A 20,237-nucleotide genomic window follows, 5' to 3' on the forward strand; every position below is an offset into this window, starting at 1 on the left:
AATGCTACTCTGATAGACAGATAAAATGGAGAAGATCTAGTATTCGTTCTGCGGTGATGTAAGAGGAAGAATCGAAGTGGGGAATACAATAACCTCATTGGATAGCATATCACGACATCTCCCGCAGGTTATATTCTCACGATTCAGATATCAAATATCAAAACCTTTCTTTGGTTGTGTTCATTCCTGATCTCCCCTAGCTAGTGTGCCCCATATTTAACCAACCAATAATATCCTTGTGCCTGACCGTGGACCTTGGTACAGTGACTCCACAAAAGTTTGTTTGTAGACATCAGCCTCACTCGTCTGAAGGTCACAAAGCTGTAAGCCATATACTTCTCTTCAATATACAAATTCCATCGCGTTGCGCCAATAGTGTAGGGACCAAAGAAAACTCTTCAAATATACATTCAATTTTCATTATTATACTCGACCCTCAAAATTGTCCAAGTCTTTCAGCAACGGGGAAACGATAGTGTCGAAGACACGCTCCTCGAACTTTTTTTCAAGACATAGAGCAGACCAAGACAAGCAGCTATTAACCACATCGGCATAATTCGTCCCACTCTCCATGTACACCATTTTGACAAGCCACGATGCAGTCTTGAATATACTGACTAGTTTATCCTGATTCCCATCCTCCATATCCAACAAGGTGGGGAGAGACTTTCCAAGAGACAGCTCCACCAACGCAAGCCCCAGTGGTAATAGGCAATTATCCCCAAAGTTGGAGTACTTAGTATCATTGCGAGGTCCTGGCGTTGTGCTCGTGGAAATAGGCCATGATAGGTATAGATTATCCAATAGTACATTTCCACCATCGTCGCTTGTAGCGGCCAGATATACATCGGAGATATCCCACCAGGTTTTCAACCAATTACCGCCGAATTGGATCAAACCACATGCTAGAGAAGTAGCAATATGAAGGCGGTCCCGTCGACTGATATGGGATAGTACCTCGCGGAGAGGCTTTTGGGGGATGCCTTTTGGAAGTATCTTCACGGCATGCATAGTATATTTAACGGAGGCATCTAGGTCATTCGAAATGGACCCTATGCTCTCCAGCCGCCCAGCGCATGATTGGGCGACGCAGAGAGACGAACAAAAGTCTTGGATTGGGGGAGCAGATAGAGCCTTTCGGCGTTTTTCCGAGGACTGTTCTTCCATGGGAGGGATATCAAACGGAACCTTAGACTTCTGACGATACTTGGGATCGTCATTTCGGGAGCGACTAGCAACTGTTACCATCTCTTCAACCTGCCAAGGCTCAAACACCACTTCTGTCCAAGTCCATAGACACGTTAGATCCGCCTCCTTCGTGTTAGAAAAGATCATTCGAAATTGGGATTCGAAGTCGTTATCCCGGTATTCTTCGGTGCTTCGTAAGGAGTTTGTTTGCAGCTGGAGGTGGACGCAATGGTTTTTCTTGCACTGACAGCGCCAGTAGGTCTCTCCAATAATTGCCTTAAACAGACCCTCAGCATGCTTGCGCGCCTTTTGATACCGTTTCAGAAGATAGTTCCAGCCCTGTCGCCTCTTCTTGGTATCTTCTGCGTGGAATGACTGGTCGACCAGAGTCTTGAGGATTGTATTGGTTCCATCAATTTTCGCGAGGAGATCATCATAGACTGCTTTGCTGAGGATCTTTCGAAATTTCCATATACTCCAGGCATCTGTGGCGGGTGTCTATTAAGAGAATAAACCGGTTAATGACTGACTAGATAGTTATTAGGAACACCCAACTGACCTTTATATCAGTTGAGCCAATATCTAGCTTGTGCGATAGTTGTTCTAGCAACTCAGAGAGCCCGGCCATATTTCCCATGAACACCTCGTAATTTCGGTCCAGCTTCGAACGTAAACGCTTTTGCAAGTCTGGGTCCCTCCATCCATCGCCCTGTGGATCGCATATGAGCTCAGAAACTTGATCCTCATCATCCACGACCCCTTCCAATGCTTGTTCTAGCGTGTTCAGTAGAATAGCATGCTGTGTACTAAGGCTTACTGAATAGCCTTTAAACTCCCGTCGGTAGCGCTTCAGAGCCTTGATCTTCTCTATACCGCGGACGTAGCCATCGATCTGGTTCACGAAGAGCGGTAGCAGCGCGAGAGCGAGCCCTGCAGCCTCGATACCAGTGACCATGTCGGGTTCTGACCTTCTAAGTCCAGTATATTGCGAAAGAGAAATGGGGGTTTAGCTGATGTTGCTTACCCCACCGACTCTACCCCGCACTAGAGCCTCAATCGATGCCCAAGTTCTACATCTTAGCAAACATCCCTCACCTCGATAATGTCAGAGATTTGGTAGCTTCAAGATATAACACATAATGGTGGCAATATCAGAGCTGCTGCAGAGCTGTCTTACCCAGTTCCTCTCATTAATCAACTCAGGCGCGCTGTCCGATCATGTTGAGGAGGTTCCACTGCAAGATTGGACGGACGAACTGGGCCGACTTCGCGTGTGGGCAGCAAATATCGGTGCTCATCAGACCCGTCAATCCTCGCTAGATTACCGTCTTAGGGATGCTTCACATATCAGGAGTCAGATAGTGAGGCTCTTGGAGCAAGTCCAGGAACTACTCACTGATCTCAAGGAAGTGTTCGAGGAGCAAAGCGATGACGAAGCCGAAGACGATATGTTTGAAGGGTTTGAAGACTCGGAAAGCGAGGATTCCACAGAGATCCAAGAAATTCACCGAGGCCTCGCTGAGACGATCAATCAACTCTACCAGATGTCCATGATCATCCGCAAGCCAGCACAGCATGATCGGTTGGTAGGGACAAAAAAACTGGATTCCGAGCCCTTCCAATTCTGGACTAAGCAACATATCTGCAATAAATATCCAAATGCAGATGCGCTAGCTATCGACCGTATCAGTTCCGCAATGGCGCGACAAAGGGCGATCTTAAAATACCGTGAACGACATCATGCGAAATTAGGTCAGGGCATCGATCCCGAGAGTGATGGTAAATCAGCGATGCTATCAGAAACGGTTGTGACAGACGTGTTTAAGGAGATATCTGGTCACATTAACGACATGGCCTCTGAAGCTGGTGTATCTGAAACTTCTTACGGAGGCACTCTGTTCGACGGCACTGGTGCGGATGCCCCTAAAATACCACCTATACCGAAAAATGGCATGGATAAAAAGCCTTTTGAATGTCCATATTGCTTTTACATTATTACGGTTCGAGACAGGAGAGCATGGGCACGCCATATTTTCCGCGATCTGATGCCTTACGTCTGCATCTTCCCGGGATGTCCCACGCCCAACAAGCTCTACGGGAGCCGTCGACAATGGGATCATCATATTCAGCAATCACACGCTACGGCATCAATCACGGATGGTACATATCATTGCTCTATCTGCAAACAGGGCTCTCTGCCCGCTGTCACGTTTTGGCGACACGTGGGTCAGCACTTGGAAGAGCTTGCGCTATTTATGCTGCCACGAACAGACTCAGACGAAAATGAAAATGAAGTCACGGATGAGAATTTGAGCAACGTATCTTTAGACGACCTATCCATGGAACAGAATGTCGGGCAGCGCAGTGGCATGGACAATGTAGCGACACCAGCCTCCGACTCCGGTCTCAATGATAACAATCCACTGAGAGACCCACGGAATAAAAGTAAACATTACACATCCTCAGTCGGAGCGAGCTCGATCAACAGTGAGGACTCCATGGGAGTTATAAAGGGCAAAATACGAGTCTTGGTCGAACAGCTGAAACGGAGTGTGCAGGAGTCCAGTGCGGAAGACAAGCCTCGGATCCTCTCCAAGGTGCAAGAGTTGAAGGAAGATTTTGCACGTAAGATGGAGCTGCTCAATGGCAAGCATCACGAGGATCAATCTGCGGAGGTGGAGGAAAGTTGGAAGGAGCTTACTAGGATGAAAGAGGAGGCAGAGAAGAGGGAATATGTTATGCGAGAGGAGAGGTTTAAAGAGCTTATCAGGCAGGAAGAAGAAGGGGAGGAGGAGGAGGAGGAGGAGCGCAAAAGTCCCATTCAGGATATTCGAGATGAGAAGGCGCAAATGGCGACAGAGGCTACAGACGCGTGGTGGAAAGAGACTGCCTCGCGGGAGAAAGATGAGGAGGAGCTCGAAAAGCTCATTCAGGAGATTCGAGATAAGGACATGCAAACGGCGATGGAGGCCGAGGAGAAGAAGAAGAAGGATCTCGCTCTGAAGGCTGCTGATCCTGAGGGGTGGAAGCTTGAGCAGGAGCAGATAAAGCGGAGACAGACCGAGGAGGCGACACGAAAGGCGAAGGAGTACAGATATAAACTTCACCGCATAGGCTATAGTGAGGCGGAGATTGATGCTATCGTCAATAAGAAAAATGAGGAGCGGATGAAAGAAGAAGAGGCGGAGAAGAACGTTCAGAGGGCTGCTGCTCATGATCAGTTTATGGCGGCCGAGAAGAGGGAGAAGGATCTCGCTCTAGAGGCTGCTGCCCTCGAGGAGTGGGAGCTTGAACAGGAGCGGAAGCAAAAACAGGAGTGGGAGAAACAAATACAAATAGACAAGGAGAGGATGAAAAAAGCAAAAGAGAAGGAAAAGACCAAGACCACATGGATTAGGGTATGGAGTTCAATGTTGCCATATACCTATACTATGTTTTACTGACACTCTATCAGGTCCACCGCAGGTTTTTGTTACCAGATACCTTGTCCGCCTACAATCTGCCCTGGGAATGGGACAAGGTAAGCCTTATCCTAACCATTCCTCGCGTCCTATTCTAACCCTACTTCCCTCTATCAGAATGACGACAACTACATAATTATCAAGCAATGGATCGACGAGGACTTCCAAGATCATCTCTTCGCCCACACTCGTCGCAGACGAGAGTTAGGCCAGGTCTCCAGCTCAATCACTGAACGCAAGGTTAATGACCACTCTGGGGACGAAAGGTATCAATCTAGTAGGCGGCGGAAGGAAAACCTTGAACGTGGAAGGCATCGCGAAAGATCATGAATGATGGTTTATATAGTCGAAGTTGAGGTACTAGAAATGCACGTCCACTCACCTCGGCCCATGTTTTTCGGTGCCTCAGACAAGATGTGGCCTTTCTTCGACTACTCAATGGTCTTACAGTGCCTATGTAGATTTTCACTGTACTGCTTCTTCCTATTTAGGGAATTTGCCTTCCATAGTTTTCCACAAAGTTACTACCTTATTCTGTAAATACTCATGTAATATCTCCGTAATTGAACCCGTGTAATACTTTCCAGCACTATCAGCACTCTTTTTGAAGGTATCTTTACTCACATGACCTGCCATACCTAGATGTCGTCTACACATCCTCTACCCGCCCCTTCTAGTGGATGCTCTTCACCCAATGACTAATTTTCCCGCATCGAGGCCTTCATTGAGTGGTTGATGGCCGTGATAGCCTCTCAACAGGAAAAGTTCCTTTGGAGCCTTTTGGCCATCTACGCGGCCTTCGTGATATCGAGACGTATTAACTACCTTGTGAAGAGGTGGTTGGCCTTGTATGTCCCATATTTACATTGAACCCTGCACATGAAGCAGGATACCAATAGAAAATGACAGCCGTTTTATCCCCAACCCACCCGCCGCAGAGTTTCGCTACTTCAAACTAGCTCTAGCGTCCTTTGTAGCACGTAGCGAGCATGAAACGCTGAGGATCTACCTAGAAAAGGCTTATATTGGAACAAGGAAATCAACAATGCATTGTCACACACAAATTTCTTTATCTCAGACAAAGCAAAGTCTAAGAATGAAACCCAAACACAATGTCATTCATTTCATTGAGCTTCACGACACTTTTGAGATCCTACAAATATACAGATTTTCTTCCCAACTCCATATTCTCCAGCCAAGATTAGTATCACGACACGCCTAAGCTGTACCATTCTCAACTAATCCATCACCATGTGTAAAATGCGTTATAAATGGTACCGCGGCCACTGCGGTATTAGTGGTTGTGGACATACAGAGGCAGTATGGATCGAGCGCTGTAAAGAAGCGAATGCCCGTGAGAGACGAGTACCTTGTCCTAATCCACGTCCCGTCCTCCGTATTACCGAGGCTTTCGCAATGGGTCTTTGTCGTCCCTGTCTTGGCTGGGCTGTTTTGATTCCGGAAGCTCCTGAATTGGTCAATCCTGAGCGGGTTGATAGGCCTCGTCGACGATAATCATTGAATTTATTATCTGATTTCTAGTGTCTAGAATTACGAATGAAATGCAACTACCTTACTTGTGAAGCATAGAGTAGATGTAGATTGAATTTTGAAAGGTTGGGTGTTTAGAGAGAGTCCGATTCTCCATCGTAGGCCTCGGTCGGTATCAATGAGTCGGAAATCAGTTTGAGGACCAGGAATTATTGGGTGGTAGTGAACATATAGATTTGTCTTTGGTCTTGGATGAACTCCCTTTACAGCTTAGACAAGGGTTGAGGTAAATTCTCCGACTGTTGACCACTCGTTACCTCCAGGACATCTACAACCAGAGGTCCCACCATGGACAACTTGGAACTTTGTACCAAATTCCCCGATAGCAGTATAACCGAAGAAGATGATTGTGGGATGTATTCGACGAGGGAATTGGACTTGATGTTGGTATAAGAAGAGAGCGGTATGGCCAAGGAATTGGGGGCATGCAACTGGCCAATTTCGGATGAAGTATTCCCAGCCCCGGCTTCGATAATGACAAGCGACGAGGGATAAAATCCCTTCCTTGTGCGGATACCAGCATTCTTTTTCCCGGCCAATGTGCTCACGTAGGATATTTGGTCGACTTGTTGTCCTAGGAAGAATTGCACGCCTGCATCTTGTGCAGCGCGGTAAACCTATATAGCCATCAGCAATTCTATTTCCCCTTTGTGACGTGGAGTGAGACACTACGTTTGTCAAGTCTCCGAAAGGGATATAATCATCTTTTGCGAACACCGAGACTTTTTTGTAGCCTCGTAGAGAAAGATGTAGTGCTACCGAGAGGCTACTAGCACTAGCGCCGACAATAATAATAGGGTCTGATTTGGAAATGCCCATGATTAAAGAAAGTAAACATGTATTTGTGGGGTTATTGAGCTGATATAGTATTCTCCCCGCATCCCAAAAGCGTCATATTATGCGGAATTGGAGTAAAGGGGACTAAGATAGGGAAAATAGTGAGGGGAGTGAGGGGAAAAGCCTTGGAACGGCCGATCGGGAGGACTTCCGATGCTTCTCTTATATAATTCTATAGTCGCTGTATTTTCCTATAATTCTAATTTCCTCTATAATTTTTTTATGTATATTCAATGGAATATGGATTGTAGGTCTTGAAGCCTCGAGATGTTTAACAGAATAGGTGCTATTGACTTGACTTACCCGAATGTATCTAGCTGCGGAGTACTAGAAGAGGAGAAATGCAAGCATAGCTTTTGGAGAAAATCCACAATATCCTCCTATAGAAAGCTCATACAGATTGGCAATAATAGCTAATCTCATCCCTATGCTTATTTACTAACTTACAGAACGAGTGCTTACAAAATTCTTACTACATTCGCTATAAATGTCCTACTTTTTATAGATTCTATAATCGACACCATATATATTACAAGGTATATTGTTGCTTAAGTTAGAGACTGTGACTGTCGTAGACTGGCCAAAAAGCCTTTTGATGCAGAGGTTGTCTGGGTGACCTTCCAGATGAATAGGGTGTTCATTGTTGAGAACTACCTACTATGTAGGTAGGCTCCAATTGTTGAAATTGTCACAATGAAATTCAATGTTTGTCTTAAAATACAAAATCTCACTGAAGTTATGTGACATGGAACAATAGGGAAGGTGCAGGGGTCCATTTTAGGAAGGTACGCAGAATATTAATGAACTCCCACTTCCTTCCCTTCTCTTCTCTTCTTCCTCTCCCCAACCCAACCCTCTCGACCGTAATACCTCAAAGCCCCAGGGCCTCTTGTGGTCGGCAGAGGGTGGTACCTCGAAAGACATCAACACCAAGTTGTTGAGGCCTTCGAAGGTCCAAACACAAATCAAATTAACAGTTCCCGTGTATGTTCAACAAAGTCGGTGGCTGAGATAGAAGCTCAATAGCTATTCTGGGACAGAACCCAGAGAATACATTTAAAATCGAAGGTTGTTCACCAAGCATACAAATGTCTCTATGTGCCTAATTAGGCTTAGTCACAGCTTAAAATCTATATTTGGTCTTCTCCACACTCGGAAACCCTTCCGACATCAAAATAAAAGTGCTTTCCTTTCTAATCTATCTGTTCACCTGTTTATTTGTTAACTTGTTTATATTTGAATCATGATCCAAACCGGAACTCTTTGCATCCTAGGCTGTGGTAAGTACACAAGCTCGTTGGAAAAATACATACTAATACTCCTTTGTAGGAAACCTAGGCATCGCCATCCTAAACGGCCTGGTCAATGCACCCCCAGAAAAGTCTAAAAAATTACCGTTCACCCGATACATCGCATGCGTGCGCAGTGAAAACTCAGCAAAAAGACTATCCGAGCGATTTACCAACTCCCTAGACAAAATCAACATTTCACGCGGCAACAACGTCCAAGCCGTCCAAAATGCCGACGTCATTATTCTAGGCGCAGACCCTGCTGACATCGAGACCGTCTTGACACACCCCGGACTTCGCGAAGCCGTAGCCGACAAGCTCATCATCAGCATTGCCGCCGGCTGGACAAGAGAAAAGCTCGAAACCACACTATACGGCAGCGCAACCACCACCGATAACACAGCTGGCCGAGCTTGGGTGGTGCGCACATTGCCGAACATCGCAGCCCAGGTATCGCAGTCACTTACGGCTATTGAAACATCGGAGCCTGCATTGCCGGAACGGTATCTCCAAATAACGACGTCGATCTTCGAACAGATTGGTAAGGCCGTACACGTTGATCCGAGGTTGATGAATGCTACTACTGCTGTGGGGGGTTCCACGCCCGCTTTCTTCGCTGTGATTTGTGATGCTATGATTGATGCTGCGGTGGCGGTTGGTCTTCCGCGGGACCTGGCTCATACCATGATCTTTCAGTCAATGCAAGGGACGGCAACGATGCTTCAGAGTGGTATTCACCCCGCTCTGTTGAAAGATCAAGGGACGTCTCCTGAGGGCTGCACGATTGGTGGGTTGATGGTGATGGAAGAGGCTGGTGTGCGTGGACATGTTGGACGGGCGCTACGGGAAGCTGTTACTTTGGCTCGGCTGATGGAGACAACGCCCCATGTTAATGATACAAGGCATTGACATGCTAATTCGATATTTCATCGCACATATACACATTGGAGCCTTGGAATCCGGTGACTACTTCTGATCTCTGACATGACGAAAGCCATCTATAATAAAAATGGAATTGACAATTTCACCCTTCTTCTCTATTTACTATAGCACCGTGTAATCCAAACTCTGTATTATAGCTCTCCGCGAGCTCTCATGGGCAACCTAGATCTCTAATTCTGTCTCCGAACCCATAGCACTGGTAGCCTCATCCAAGAGAATTGCTGGTGAATTCTTCAAGACTCGAGCAATGGCAATCCGATATGGTTCTCCACTAGATAGCTTGACACTATTTCTCCAACCGTAATGTTGTACCCATTTACGGAAGCCAAAACGTTCTCGAGGATAGCCGCAGCTCGATATGCATCTTGGATCTCCTCATCTATAGCCGATGGTCGAGCGTAAGGAAGGTTTTCAGGGATGGACGCGTTGAACATGATAGAGTCTTGTGGAACGACGCCAATCTTTCGCGTAGCGAGCGGAGAGTTAGATGTCGAATGTCTTGGCCATCTATTTCGGAAATAGCTGAGGGAAGAACGACCAGCGAAGGGAAGAAGAGACGAGATCATTCAGTATCCATCTCGTCGTACGTCTCAGGGTCATGGTTGAAAGTTAGGTCAGACTCTCCTGATCCTTGTTGTGTCCGTCGAGATGTACGTTTGGAGGAAGCAGGTGACATTAAGGCCGCTTTCGTCATTAGGTAGACTAGCAGACCAAGGACTTGTTCGAAGCCGTTTCCAACAACGCCGACTAGCTTGAACGACCACTAGTAAACATTAGAATCAGGGTCAATAACACGATTTAGATCCACTTACTTGAGACTCATTATCTAGCTTCATGAACGTAAAGTTCATGGCATCGGTAGAGATGCCGTAGACAGTGGCATCTGCTTTCCCAAAATCTTTACGCTGCTTATGGACGCACCCTTTCGACAGGTCAGCCTGAGATTTCGTTATGATAACGATATCGTGAGGTACGTACCCATATATGCCAGCGCCTGCGGAACACGTTCAGTACCACTGTTCGGTCTCTTGGCCTCCATAATAACAACGTTCAAGTCTAGGTCTTCCTCCTCTCCATACCAAATACCATAGTCGGGACGCCCTGATAGCATTCGTGTCTTCCCCTTCCATTTCACAGGGCTATACGCCCATGTACGTTCCATCTGAATGTTCAAGGGTCTCGCGGATTTGCTTAAAGACGACGATACTAGATCGTGAGCGCAGACAAGGAGGAGGTTAAGCTTGCAGGCGGATGCTTGCTTCGTTTCCGCAGCTGGCGCCATGAGCGCGGTCGGACTTTTCTAACCAGAGTTCTAGCTAAGGTTAGCTGATTTCTTTGTATAATCCATAGGGCTAACATACTAAGATCTTGCGGGACGGGAATAGGCGTAACCGAGTCGAAATCATCATCCACAACCAAAGTGAGACCAAGGATATTCTGAACGTCTGTCAGACTTAACGAGGTCACTTCGAGGGGCTCGGGCTTCTCAGGAGCCTCTAGGATCCTTTCCAGGTCTTTGGCCGGGATCTGATGATCAAGAAATTGACGAATCATGCGCCGGGTAGCGGCAAGACTAGACATTGTGTAGATATGGGGAATGGAAAACGGAAGGCTGTGTTTATAAAGCAGGAAAGAGAAGGCTGCAAATGGTTAAGAAGGAGAAATGAAAGCGGAATAAATAACTGTAGAGGGGCGAGCGGCGAGTTCAGTTTGTTTATTGAGAACAATTGTGAACGTCAAGTGAGAACAAGGTTAAGGTGTTTATTGAGAACAAGTAAGGTTTATTGAGAACAAGTGAAGGTGCTTTTTGAGAACAATTTAAAGGGTAAAGTCAGAACAATGTACATCGAGTAGACCGCGTCCTTTTCTGGTCATAAGGTTTCCAGTGAAGGTACCTGAACGCTATTGTCACAGTCGGCTAACCTAATTGGGAAGAATCTGCTCGAGGTCACATATATCAAATGGTGTGCTACTTCAAGTCTGCTACTATAATCTTAGCCGCTACGACTCTACTCTTAGGCTAGACATTTAGCAACTGTAATCCACTTATTTTATTTCACTTTATAGGCTTTACTTAGCAATGAAGGGCAAACAATCTACCACGCACGAGTAGGAGAGGGAAGACAGCGAAGGTAGGGGATACGGAAGGGACACGCCACGCGGGGGAGCTTTCGGACGACCAGAGATCTAGCCTGTCATCTCCACATCTTCTCGCACGGAAAACTTGGTTGCTGCAGACTCGCCCGAGCTTTGCTGCTCTCGGGATGGTTCCGAAAGTATACCTATCTGATGCTATGCCGTAAATGGTACATCATGAAACTAGTATATAAGTATTTTATTAACTGTATAAATTGACACATAATTTGCATAATGCCATATATACCATCAACAAAAATCAGACTTGCCTGGGCCATCCTACTGTCTACAATCTCGAACAGATGCATCATTTGGTGCCACTGTAGCCGGCACACAGGCAAACGTCCCTGGTATTGAGGACATGACGGGACCGACGATCGCAACGGTCCCTTTGCGAGTGGCGATTGATCGTAAAAAGTCCGTGAGAGAGCTGCTTCAGCAAGTGCAATTATAAGGCCCAGAGATGATGCCTTTCGATTCTTATATATCTATTTTAGGTGACTTTATACAATAGTAGGTATCGTAGGCATACCTAGGATAGGTATGCCCATAGGCCGTGGGCGTTATAGACGGGCACTCGAAAATCCAAATAGCCCACCGCCCACCGTGGACGGGCGATAGGCACCTCCTAGGTGCCCATGGACGGGCGATGTCGCAGTCTAGTGACTAGCGGACTAGTATATACCTTTATCAGCTAAGACGTTAAGAGCCCCGCCTACGGCAGACGGATAAGGCCATTTTTAACAATGGGGTTTCTGCTGTGCAGAAAATTAGTAATCGGCACTAATAGAACAATACATCCATCCATGGATACTTACTTAGTTAATTTCAATGGCCCTAGGGCCATTATTATTATCAAGGCTAATAAGATTTAATGCTATCCTAATAGCCAACTGAACCTGTGGAGGTATGTCCAAGACTCATAGTTAGCAAACGATAATCAGAATCAATGATAATATATGATGATATATGATGATAATGATCTCTAACTGCTGCCATATAGCCTATCTAAATAGCCCCAATAGACATGAGCACTGAACCGCCGATCATTAATGGTGTGTAGTACCCAGGCACCGATCACATGACCTTATCATCCCACCTTCTGCCTTAGATATCAGGCATTTTATAACATCATCCCCTCGGTCCCTCATTTTTTGTCCAATGACAACAATAAACTTGTTTTCTAAGAACCTCAAAGAATAGCCAGGAACAGCAGGAATACTAAATCCGAACTTATTCCAATAGCCGGTACAAGGCTAGAAAACCCGGGATGACTCATCTTTCATCCGATTCGTTTAATATATAAATCAGATAACAAAGTCTCGGCGGTCTTTCTTGATAATCCATTTGTTTCGGTATCTTTCTTTCCGATCAACTCACTTCAAAGTTCTTCTGCGTAATTTGGTCTCCACCCGTCTTTGTCCCGGTGGGCCGATATGTGTAAGCCGTAACGTTAAATACTTCTTTCCCCCCTCCTTCCTTTTTTCTTCTCCGTATCCACAATCTAAACAATCTCTTTCTTTCTCTCTTACATCGTTCAATACTATCAAAATGGCTAAGGGTTTCAACGCTGGTGACGCCTTCCCCGAGGACGTCGTGTTCTCGTAAGTTATCGACCTAAAACTCAATTGCGTCCTTCCAGCTAACAAAAAACAGTTACATCCCCTGGTCTGAGGAGGCCGGCGAGATCACCTCTTGCGGTATCCCCATCAACTACTACGCCTCCAAGGAGTGGGCCAACAAGAAGGTCGTCCTCTTCGCTCTTCCCGGTACGTGACCGCTCTTTCGAAAATTGAAAATTTTCGGCCCTCCGTCTGCAAGGTTCTCACGCTGACCGCCACTCTGCTTTACAGGTGCTTTCACTCCCGTCTGCTCCGCCAACCACGTCCCCGAGTACATCCAGAAGCTCCCCGAGCTCCGCGCCAAGGGTGTCGACCAGGTCGCCGTCCTTGCCTACAACGATGCCTACGTCATGAGCGCCTGGGGCAAGGCCAACGGTGTCACCGGAGATGATATCGTATGTGACCTATCACCCCTTTCAATCCCACATGAACTCAATTGGCTGACTGTCTTTTTTCTTTTAGCTCTTCCTTTCCGACCCCGACGCCAAGTTCTCCAAGAGCATCGGCTGGGCTGATGAGGAGGGCCGCACCTACCGTTACGTGATCATCATCGACCACGGTAAGGTCACCTACGCCGCTAAGGAGGTCGCCAAGAACAGCCTCGACCTCTCCCGCGCCGAGTCCGTCCTCAAGCAGCTGTAAATTCGCTCCGGTGAAAAATAGATTTGGGTAAATGGGCTGGCGCATTGTTTCATGGGTGACGGGGAATCAAGTGGTATTTCTTTGCAAATATCCACTGTTTCTCTCTGCTTTCAGCGGTTTTCCGAAGTTTTAGATCGCCCTGTTGCTTGCTCTGTTTCCTGAGTGAAATACTTTTAATGAAGCCACGAGTTCATTCTTTATATTCTTCTCTGTAAATGGTAAAATGTTAGGGTTGTGCAACGGAGGTACCTTGGAAGTATACCTTGTCGTTGTGATTGGTGCCCTGCACGTTAATATTGGACTAGTGCTGAAGGCCAGTGCCACTGCTGTCCGTGCTCAACGCCTCGATCTAGATCGTCGACTTTGCCAAGCAAACTTCACAACTTCCAAATTATGGCAAAACCCCAAGTCTATTCAGCATAACTCTCTTGACAGGCTATTAGTCGTAGAGGTGTCAACCCGGGCCAGTGTGACTTTTTCATTGAAGGTGTCACTTAAGATAGAATATGGGTGAGGAGGTTAGAGTCGAAACTAGATATCGCAAAGATCGTCCATTAGCTCCAAGATATATCGCTTGACGGGCTGCAGCAAAGCTTACCTTGCATGACCAGGCGGCGCACGTCTCGGTCATGCAAAGTATCTCCCGCGATAGTCCTACTGACCACACATAGCAACACCCTTTAATGAAGCTTTTGAACAACAGTCTCCTCCGCAGCGACGGGTTCTACGCATAGCGTCGTTGAATTCCATGAATCAGATTGACCAATTAAATTGTTAGAAGTTAAACTCCCTTCCCGGAAAGCAATAAATAAAAGCAATGGATATACGCAAAAATCATAGACACCAACGCCAACCTCAAAAATCAAGAATGCCTCAAATTCGACGCCGCAGCGACAGATTTATTCTTCTTCCGTTCTTTCGTCTGCAAGCCACGACTCAGTCCACCGCCTAGGCCACGCGCCAGAGATGCAAACGGCGACGAATCATGCCATGCATCCAAATCGTGTTCAGATTGGCCAACGCCCTTGGGTTGCGATGCCTGTACCTCTTTTCGGGCGGTAACCAAGCCCACGGGCTCGGATTGTCGGCGATGAGAATGTTTCGCCTTTACAATGCTGTGCTGAGTGATGGGTGCGTAATCCTTGGGACCGGGGGATACTGGTTCCAACACGGGCATGGGGACATCAACGGCAATGTGCTCGGAGCATTGACAGCCGCATCCTGTTGGACAGGTTGGGAGGAAGGTATTTTGGTCTAGGTCGAATGGGCTGTCGAACTTGTCGGCCGGTCGAAGGAACCAATGCCGGTGGCAGTCGAAACAGCTCACGTGTCCGCAGCTCAGACAGGGGATTAGCATACCGTCGACTACCTCGCCGCAGATGACGCAGGGTAGTTTGGTTGGCAGTGGCTGTCGGGGCTTGCAGTTAGAGCATCGGCGGCCTGATGGTTTGCCCTGATGTCGTTTGGAGGGGGTATTTGGGGCTATAGGTTGTTTATTGAAGATGGAGAGCTGCAACGCGTGGCCGCAGCTGGCGCAATGGCGCTGCAAGTCAAGAGCTTGGGTGGTTGGCTCTGGCTGTGGGTCTTTCAAATCGGTCTCTCTAGAGATGGTGCTGTTCCAGTAATGGCTCGAGGTCAAGTCATCCACTCGATCAGCCACGGCTCCAATCTTCATCACCTCGCTTTGTTGAACTGGGAGGTCCCAGATCGATAATAGATTTGCATAAGCAACGCGGTATGACCGATACAACAACTCCTCATCTGTGTTAAGGAAAGAGTCTTGCGCTGGTGCGTCACTTTCAAATGCATTTTGGTTCTTGAAAGTGACCTTGAATCTTGCGTGTGGTGGTGTAGACTCAGGTGCGTGGTTGCTTTCAGTCTCGGATTGAGCCTGTGACTAAAGAGCAATTGAGGTCAGATATCAGACTTGGTAGACATATCAAAACAGAACTAGAACTACTTACCGCTTGTCCAGTTGCCACACTTGGGCTGTCTTGGGGAGTGGGCTTTTTCTTGTCCAGCCTACTTGCCGGTGGTGATGCAGATGACGGTCCGAATGTGAATGAGCGAGATAATGAGGATGCCAACACTGATCCGAACCCAGATCCACTTCGTACCTGGGATTGCTGATCAGGCGATGCAGCCATGGAGACACTGTGGCTCTGGTTTTTTCGGTCAGCAGCGATGCCCCGGGGACGAGACATGAATGGAGGCGTAGTGCCTGTGGAATATGGCGGAGTGGAATCAAGACGCCAGATCTCACTAGAAGAGCGTGCTGAGGTCTCGGGCGCAGCCTGGACCTCTTTGAGAACAGAGGAACCTGGCGCCGTAGCTGGTGGTTTGCTTGTAACTGCCGATGGGGCGGGGGAAAAATCCAGTGAGAAATCCAGCTTCCCGGGCGTCTTTTTGGCTTGCTGGTTCTCTAGATATCCCTCTTGGTTGGCTTCCAGTAGTACGCATGAGAGCATTGCCACCATTTGGATATCGCCAATGCGCTCAAAGTGTTCGAAGAGAGCAGGGACAAGCCAATGACTGCCAAGGGGGTGGTCACCCCAACGTATAATACTCCCTGTCAAGTCTCTATACACCCCATCTCTTCCAAGACCACCAACTCCGCCCCCTTTTTTGTGGGTACGCCTTTGCAACAGACCCGACTCAGGCAGAGTGCCAGGGCTCTTTCGGACATGCAAGATCAACTTGATCAGACCCCAGATTTGGGCCAATTCGTAACACCCAGCGTCAAGGGCAACAGCCGCGTTATGGGCACATACGTCTGTTCCTTTGCCACAGATGCGATATTGACTCGCCAATTCCCGCTTGACGGGTAGCATATCACTCAGATCATGAATAGATACGATATTCTGGGGTGCCTCTGATTTGACTGTGGCCCCACCTGCAGTCGATCGCTGAGAATTATCTGTTGATCGCGGCCGGTGGAGGCCATAGCTGCCGATACTGCGCCATGTTCGAGGTGCTGGGAAACGTGTCGGTAGCCCTGAAAGCACGTCAGAGGAGCCGGAAGAGCTCGATGTGTCAGAGTATGATTCGTCTGAATCGTCCGAGTCACCATCATCGGTGCTCGTTATCGTTCCCGTTCCACGTGGGCCGGGTGAGTGGGTATGTAACCGGCCGAAGCCTTCAAAAACCTTATCGCCTCTAGACCAACGAGTCATCTCTTTGAAGCCCATATTCTCGAACAACTCGGCAGACTTATCCTTCTTCGGTTTCGGCGGAAAGAAGCATATGAGGCGGCCGTCATTTGCCCAAAGCGCTCCGCATACTTTGGCCACAGGTACCATGACGTTGGCATTGATAGGACGGAGTAGCTCAGAACTCATCCCCAGCTCTTGGCTCTGGGTCATGCCAACTTCATCCTCGTCGCTAGATTCGCCTTCCAGTTCACCGTTGATAGGAGACTTGAGGTTATCGCCAGTTTCACCCAATATCCACGCGATGCTGTCCTCCAGGCTACTTTCGCCTAGAAGATAACGCACGGCACCTTCCAGGCAACCTCGATTCCGGGACATATAGGTTTCAGCAATTGTGCGCAGTTCAGCGGTGGTCTTCGCAGCCCATTCATCGGTGACGGCCGCCGTCTTTTGAAATGCAAATGTTGGGATAGCAGTCTTGGGATAGCTTGTTGGGAACTTGATATCTACTTTCAAGAACAAAGAGGCCCCGTCAGCACCCCAGGGCCCGTTGAGAGAGATGGAGATCTTTCTTTGTCGAACATCAACTGAATCAAACGCCACCTTGGTGAACTTTTCACCGACCTGGCTGATTTCATCTCCTAATGTCTCAATGTCCCAGCCTGAGATCTTCACACCGCGCATCCAAGCAATCGGATTTGTGTCGGCTCTTAAATTTGACCTCGGTTGCATCCCAAATCGGTCAACATGGTGGCCTCCCTTTATCCAACCCCGAGCGTGAGGAACAGTAATAGCGTTCATCCCAGTACCCGCCGCATTATTCTGGTTCTGTTGCCCAGCAGAGGAAGTCACGTCGGCATCATCGATATCCAAATCCGAATTAACATCGCGGAAACTCCGATATACAGCACCGAGACGTGTCACGGTCCGTGTAGAAATGAAGGACTTGCCCTTTTCATACCCGACACGTGCCAGAATCTCAGGGTTAACTTTATGGAGACGAAGTTCCCTGTCTGCTCCCCATGTGACAAGTTGGTATTCGCGATGGTCAATTCCATCCGCTACTCCTCCGCGTGGTCTCCACAAAAACTCTTTGACTTGTCCCTTATGCCCGGGAAAAGTATGTACCAAAGGCAAGTCGTCCTCTGGATTTGAGTCCTCTCCAGCTCGCCTGCTGTAAAGATGAAGATCATTATTGCCTCTTTGTGGCATTGCAAGCATACCCCATCCAAACGGCGTATTGCGTGCTCTCCACACAGGGAATGGTGTGTGAATCTGCTTCTCTGGGACATCTGAATCTGAATCAGTGGTATAGTCCCAGAACTTGATGGTTCTATCTAAGGAACATGTAACTAGAGCACCCCGTCGAACACGATTCCAGTCAACTCCGTAGATCTTGGTGCTATGTGCTTCAATCGACTTGATCGGGTATGCGCCCATGCGGTCATCCCAAATCCGAAGAAATCGGTCATGAGAGCTTGCAATGACATGAGGATCTTGTCGGTTCCATTTCACCTGTGTTGCACCAGTAAACCAATCTGAAAATGAGACCGCTGGCCGCGACGGAGCACGTAAATCCCAGCAGTGCACAAAGCTGTCCACGGAACAGGTTGCTAGGATATCTGGATGAAATGCCGAGAAATTTATATCGGTAATTGCTCGAGTATGGGCGTGAAGCACAATTTCAATGGAGTTCTGCCATGTCTTCATAGCCAAATTCCAGACCAACGCTTTCTGATTAGATGTACTGACAACCCACTGATCGCGCGCAGCGAATGGCGACCACTGCACATCAGCTACCTCCCATGGTGTGTGGTGAGGGAGATATCGTGGTGGAGAATATGGCGAGTCTAGGTCGATGACATGTAGACCCTCCTTAGACGCTAGAACGACATCGCGTCCACAGGGGGATATTGACATAGAACCAACCGGTTGCTCTACATGAAAGGAGCTGTCCTCTTCAAACGTCGGGCTCTCCATAGCCGACGTGAGAGGCCTCGGCTCCATCGAGCTAGACATGGTGACTGTGATTGTCGCTGCGTTTAATCTCCGGTGTTCGTCGGGCCGCGATCTTGCAGGAACCAGGGAGTCAAAGGTCTACCCATGCAGATAACGCAAAACCATATGTATTTGGTAGCGGTGAACCTATTCCCATTTTCCACAATGGCATCCCCTATCCTTGTTTCATGCTTGGAAATGGTAGTTATATTCTCAACTTGTCGCGAAGACCGGAAAGTTAGGTTGCGATAACGCGATAAGGACAGGGACGTGGCTGGTGTGCTGGGGCTGTGGCTGTGGGACTATGACATCACATGATCTCGTATACGGGACGCGAAATAACCCCGCCATGCAGGAGCCCCTCGGCCGGTTACGTCGAGACCTGGATCTGTGTTTTTTTTCTGTTGACTTGCGCTTTACTTCTCTCTATTGACTTTTCGGGCTAATTATATTGGTCGCAGTCAAAGTTGAGGGTGCAATTTTCTGGTCTACTTTGAGAACAGTCTGCTCGTCTGAAATCACTAAACCAGGTCTACACGCGAGTCGATAAGCCGGTCCGCCATGGCTTTACCCAAGAGAATCATTAAGGAGACGGAACGTCTGATGGCAGAGCCGTAAGCAACTCATCTATCTCGAAAGTCCATGTGGATAGCTAATATGTTGTGCTTGGGTCACAGTGTTCCAGGCATTAATGCTGTGCCCCATGACGATAACCTCCGCTACTTCGACGTCTCAATCCACGGACCTGCGCAATCTCCATACGAGGGTAAGCTCGCGTAACAAGATTCTCATATCAATTGAAGTACTAACGTACTTTATACAGGTGGTATTTTCCGACTTGAGCTCTTCCTGCCAGATGACTATCCTATGACCCCACCCAAAATCCGATTCCTGACCAAGATCTACCACCCCAACATTGATCGTCTGGGCCGTATCTGTTTGGATGTCTTGAAGAGTAAGACGAAATATGATTTCTTCTCAAGCTACGGATGTCTAACCTTGTTTTTTTCAGATAATTGGTCTCCAGCTCTCCAGATCCGTACGATCCTACTCTCGATCCAGGCACTACTTGGAGCCCCAAATCCCGATGACCCGCTCGCAAATGACGTTGCCCAGAGATGGAAGGATGATGAGCCTGCTGCGATCCAAACAGCAAAGGAGTGGACTCGGACACATGCTATGACCTAAATCCGTTGGTGTTATGTGACCATGAAGTGCAGGACAACCCTTTCTATTTGCGATAGCAGGCATTGAATTCCAAGCGTTTGTTATTGGACAACATGGTTGCTTGAGTAGGATTTTATTATCTGCTCCTCCCATTACCCATGTCTCAAATTATTCTGGCTTTCTCTAGAAGTCGTTACGGAGAAGCAGCCTCCCGAAGTCGCCGGCTTCACGCCCTGGGGCCGGGGTGTGTTGAAC

At 47.8% G+C, this 20,237-nt stretch overlaps 7 protein-coding genes across 7 annotated transcripts; 4 read left to right on the plus strand and 3 right to left on the minus strand.

Annotated features, from left to right (window-relative positions):
* Positions 1–423: 423 nt before the first annotated feature.
* On the minus strand, positions 424–2,143 carry PGRI_075070 (uncharacterized protein; the record flags this gene model as incomplete). Its single annotated transcript, XM_040795221.1, has 2 exons — positions 424–1,686; positions 1,748–2,143. The coding sequence occupies 2 exons, from the start codon at positions 2,141–2,143 to the stop codon at positions 424–426; spliced, it is 1,659 nt and encodes a 552-aa protein (XP_040652898.1).
* Positions 2,144–2,247: 104 nt separating this feature from the next.
* On the plus strand, positions 2,248–4,979 carry PGRI_075080 (uncharacterized protein; the record flags this gene model as incomplete). Its single annotated transcript, XM_040795222.1, has 4 exons — positions 2,248–2,304; positions 2,370–4,586; positions 4,643–4,708; positions 4,767–4,979. The coding sequence occupies 4 exons, from the start codon at positions 2,248–2,250 to the stop codon at positions 4,977–4,979; spliced, it is 2,553 nt and encodes an 850-aa protein (XP_040652899.1).
* A 3,301-nt stretch (positions 4,980–8,280) lies between these two features.
* On the plus strand, positions 8,281–9,235 carry PGRI_075090 (pyrroline-5-carboxylate reductase family protein; the record flags this gene model as incomplete). Its single annotated transcript, XM_040795223.1, has 2 exons — positions 8,281–8,317; positions 8,367–9,235. The coding sequence occupies 2 exons, from the start codon at positions 8,281–8,283 to the stop codon at positions 9,233–9,235; spliced, it is 906 nt and encodes a 301-aa protein (XP_040652900.1).
* Positions 9,236–9,501: 266 nt separating this feature from the next.
* On the minus strand, positions 9,502–10,849 carry PGRI_075100 (uncharacterized protein; the record flags this gene model as incomplete). The annotated part of the gene is made up of 5 exons (XM_040795224.1): positions 9,502–9,775; positions 9,856–10,031; positions 10,081–10,190; positions 10,247–10,540; positions 10,630–10,849. The coding sequence occupies 5 exons, from the start codon at positions 10,847–10,849 to the stop codon at positions 9,502–9,504; spliced, it is 1,074 nt and encodes a 357-aa protein (XP_040652901.1).
* A 2,106-nt stretch (positions 10,850–12,955) lies between these two features.
* PGRI_075110 (peroxiredoxin family protein) lies at positions 12,956–13,668 on the plus strand (the record flags this gene model as incomplete). The annotated part of the gene is made up of 4 exons (XM_040795225.1): positions 12,956–13,008; positions 13,061–13,173; positions 13,258–13,421; positions 13,489–13,668. 4 exons carry the CDS (start codon positions 12,956–12,958, stop codon positions 13,666–13,668), a joined length of 510 nt encoding a protein of 169 aa, XP_040652902.1.
* An 862-nt stretch (positions 13,669–14,530) lies between these two features.
* PGRI_075120 (Mtc5p) lies at positions 14,531–18,836 on the minus strand (the record flags this gene model as incomplete). The annotated part of the gene is made up of 2 exons (XM_040795226.1): positions 14,531–15,565; positions 15,633–18,836. 2 exons carry the CDS (start codon positions 18,834–18,836, stop codon positions 14,531–14,533), a joined length of 4,239 nt encoding a protein of 1,412 aa, XP_040652903.1.
* Positions 18,837–19,376: 540 nt separating this feature from the next.
* PGRI_075130 (E2 ubiquitin-conjugating protein UBC13) lies at positions 19,377–20,003 on the plus strand (the record flags this gene model as incomplete). Its single annotated transcript, XM_040795227.1, has 4 exons — positions 19,377–19,429; positions 19,493–19,581; positions 19,639–19,770; positions 19,828–20,003. 4 exons carry the CDS (start codon positions 19,377–19,379, stop codon positions 20,001–20,003), a joined length of 450 nt encoding a protein of 149 aa, XP_040652904.1.
* Between the last annotated feature and the right edge of the window lie 234 nt (positions 20,004–20,237).

This window comes from Penicillium griseofulvum (genome assembly GCF_001561935.1).
Source record: "Penicillium griseofulvum strain PG3 chromosome Unknown contig_6, whole genome shotgun sequence".
In the NCBI taxonomy this organism is placed as follows: Eukaryota; Fungi; Ascomycota; class Eurotiomycetes; order Eurotiales; family Aspergillaceae; genus Penicillium; species Penicillium griseofulvum.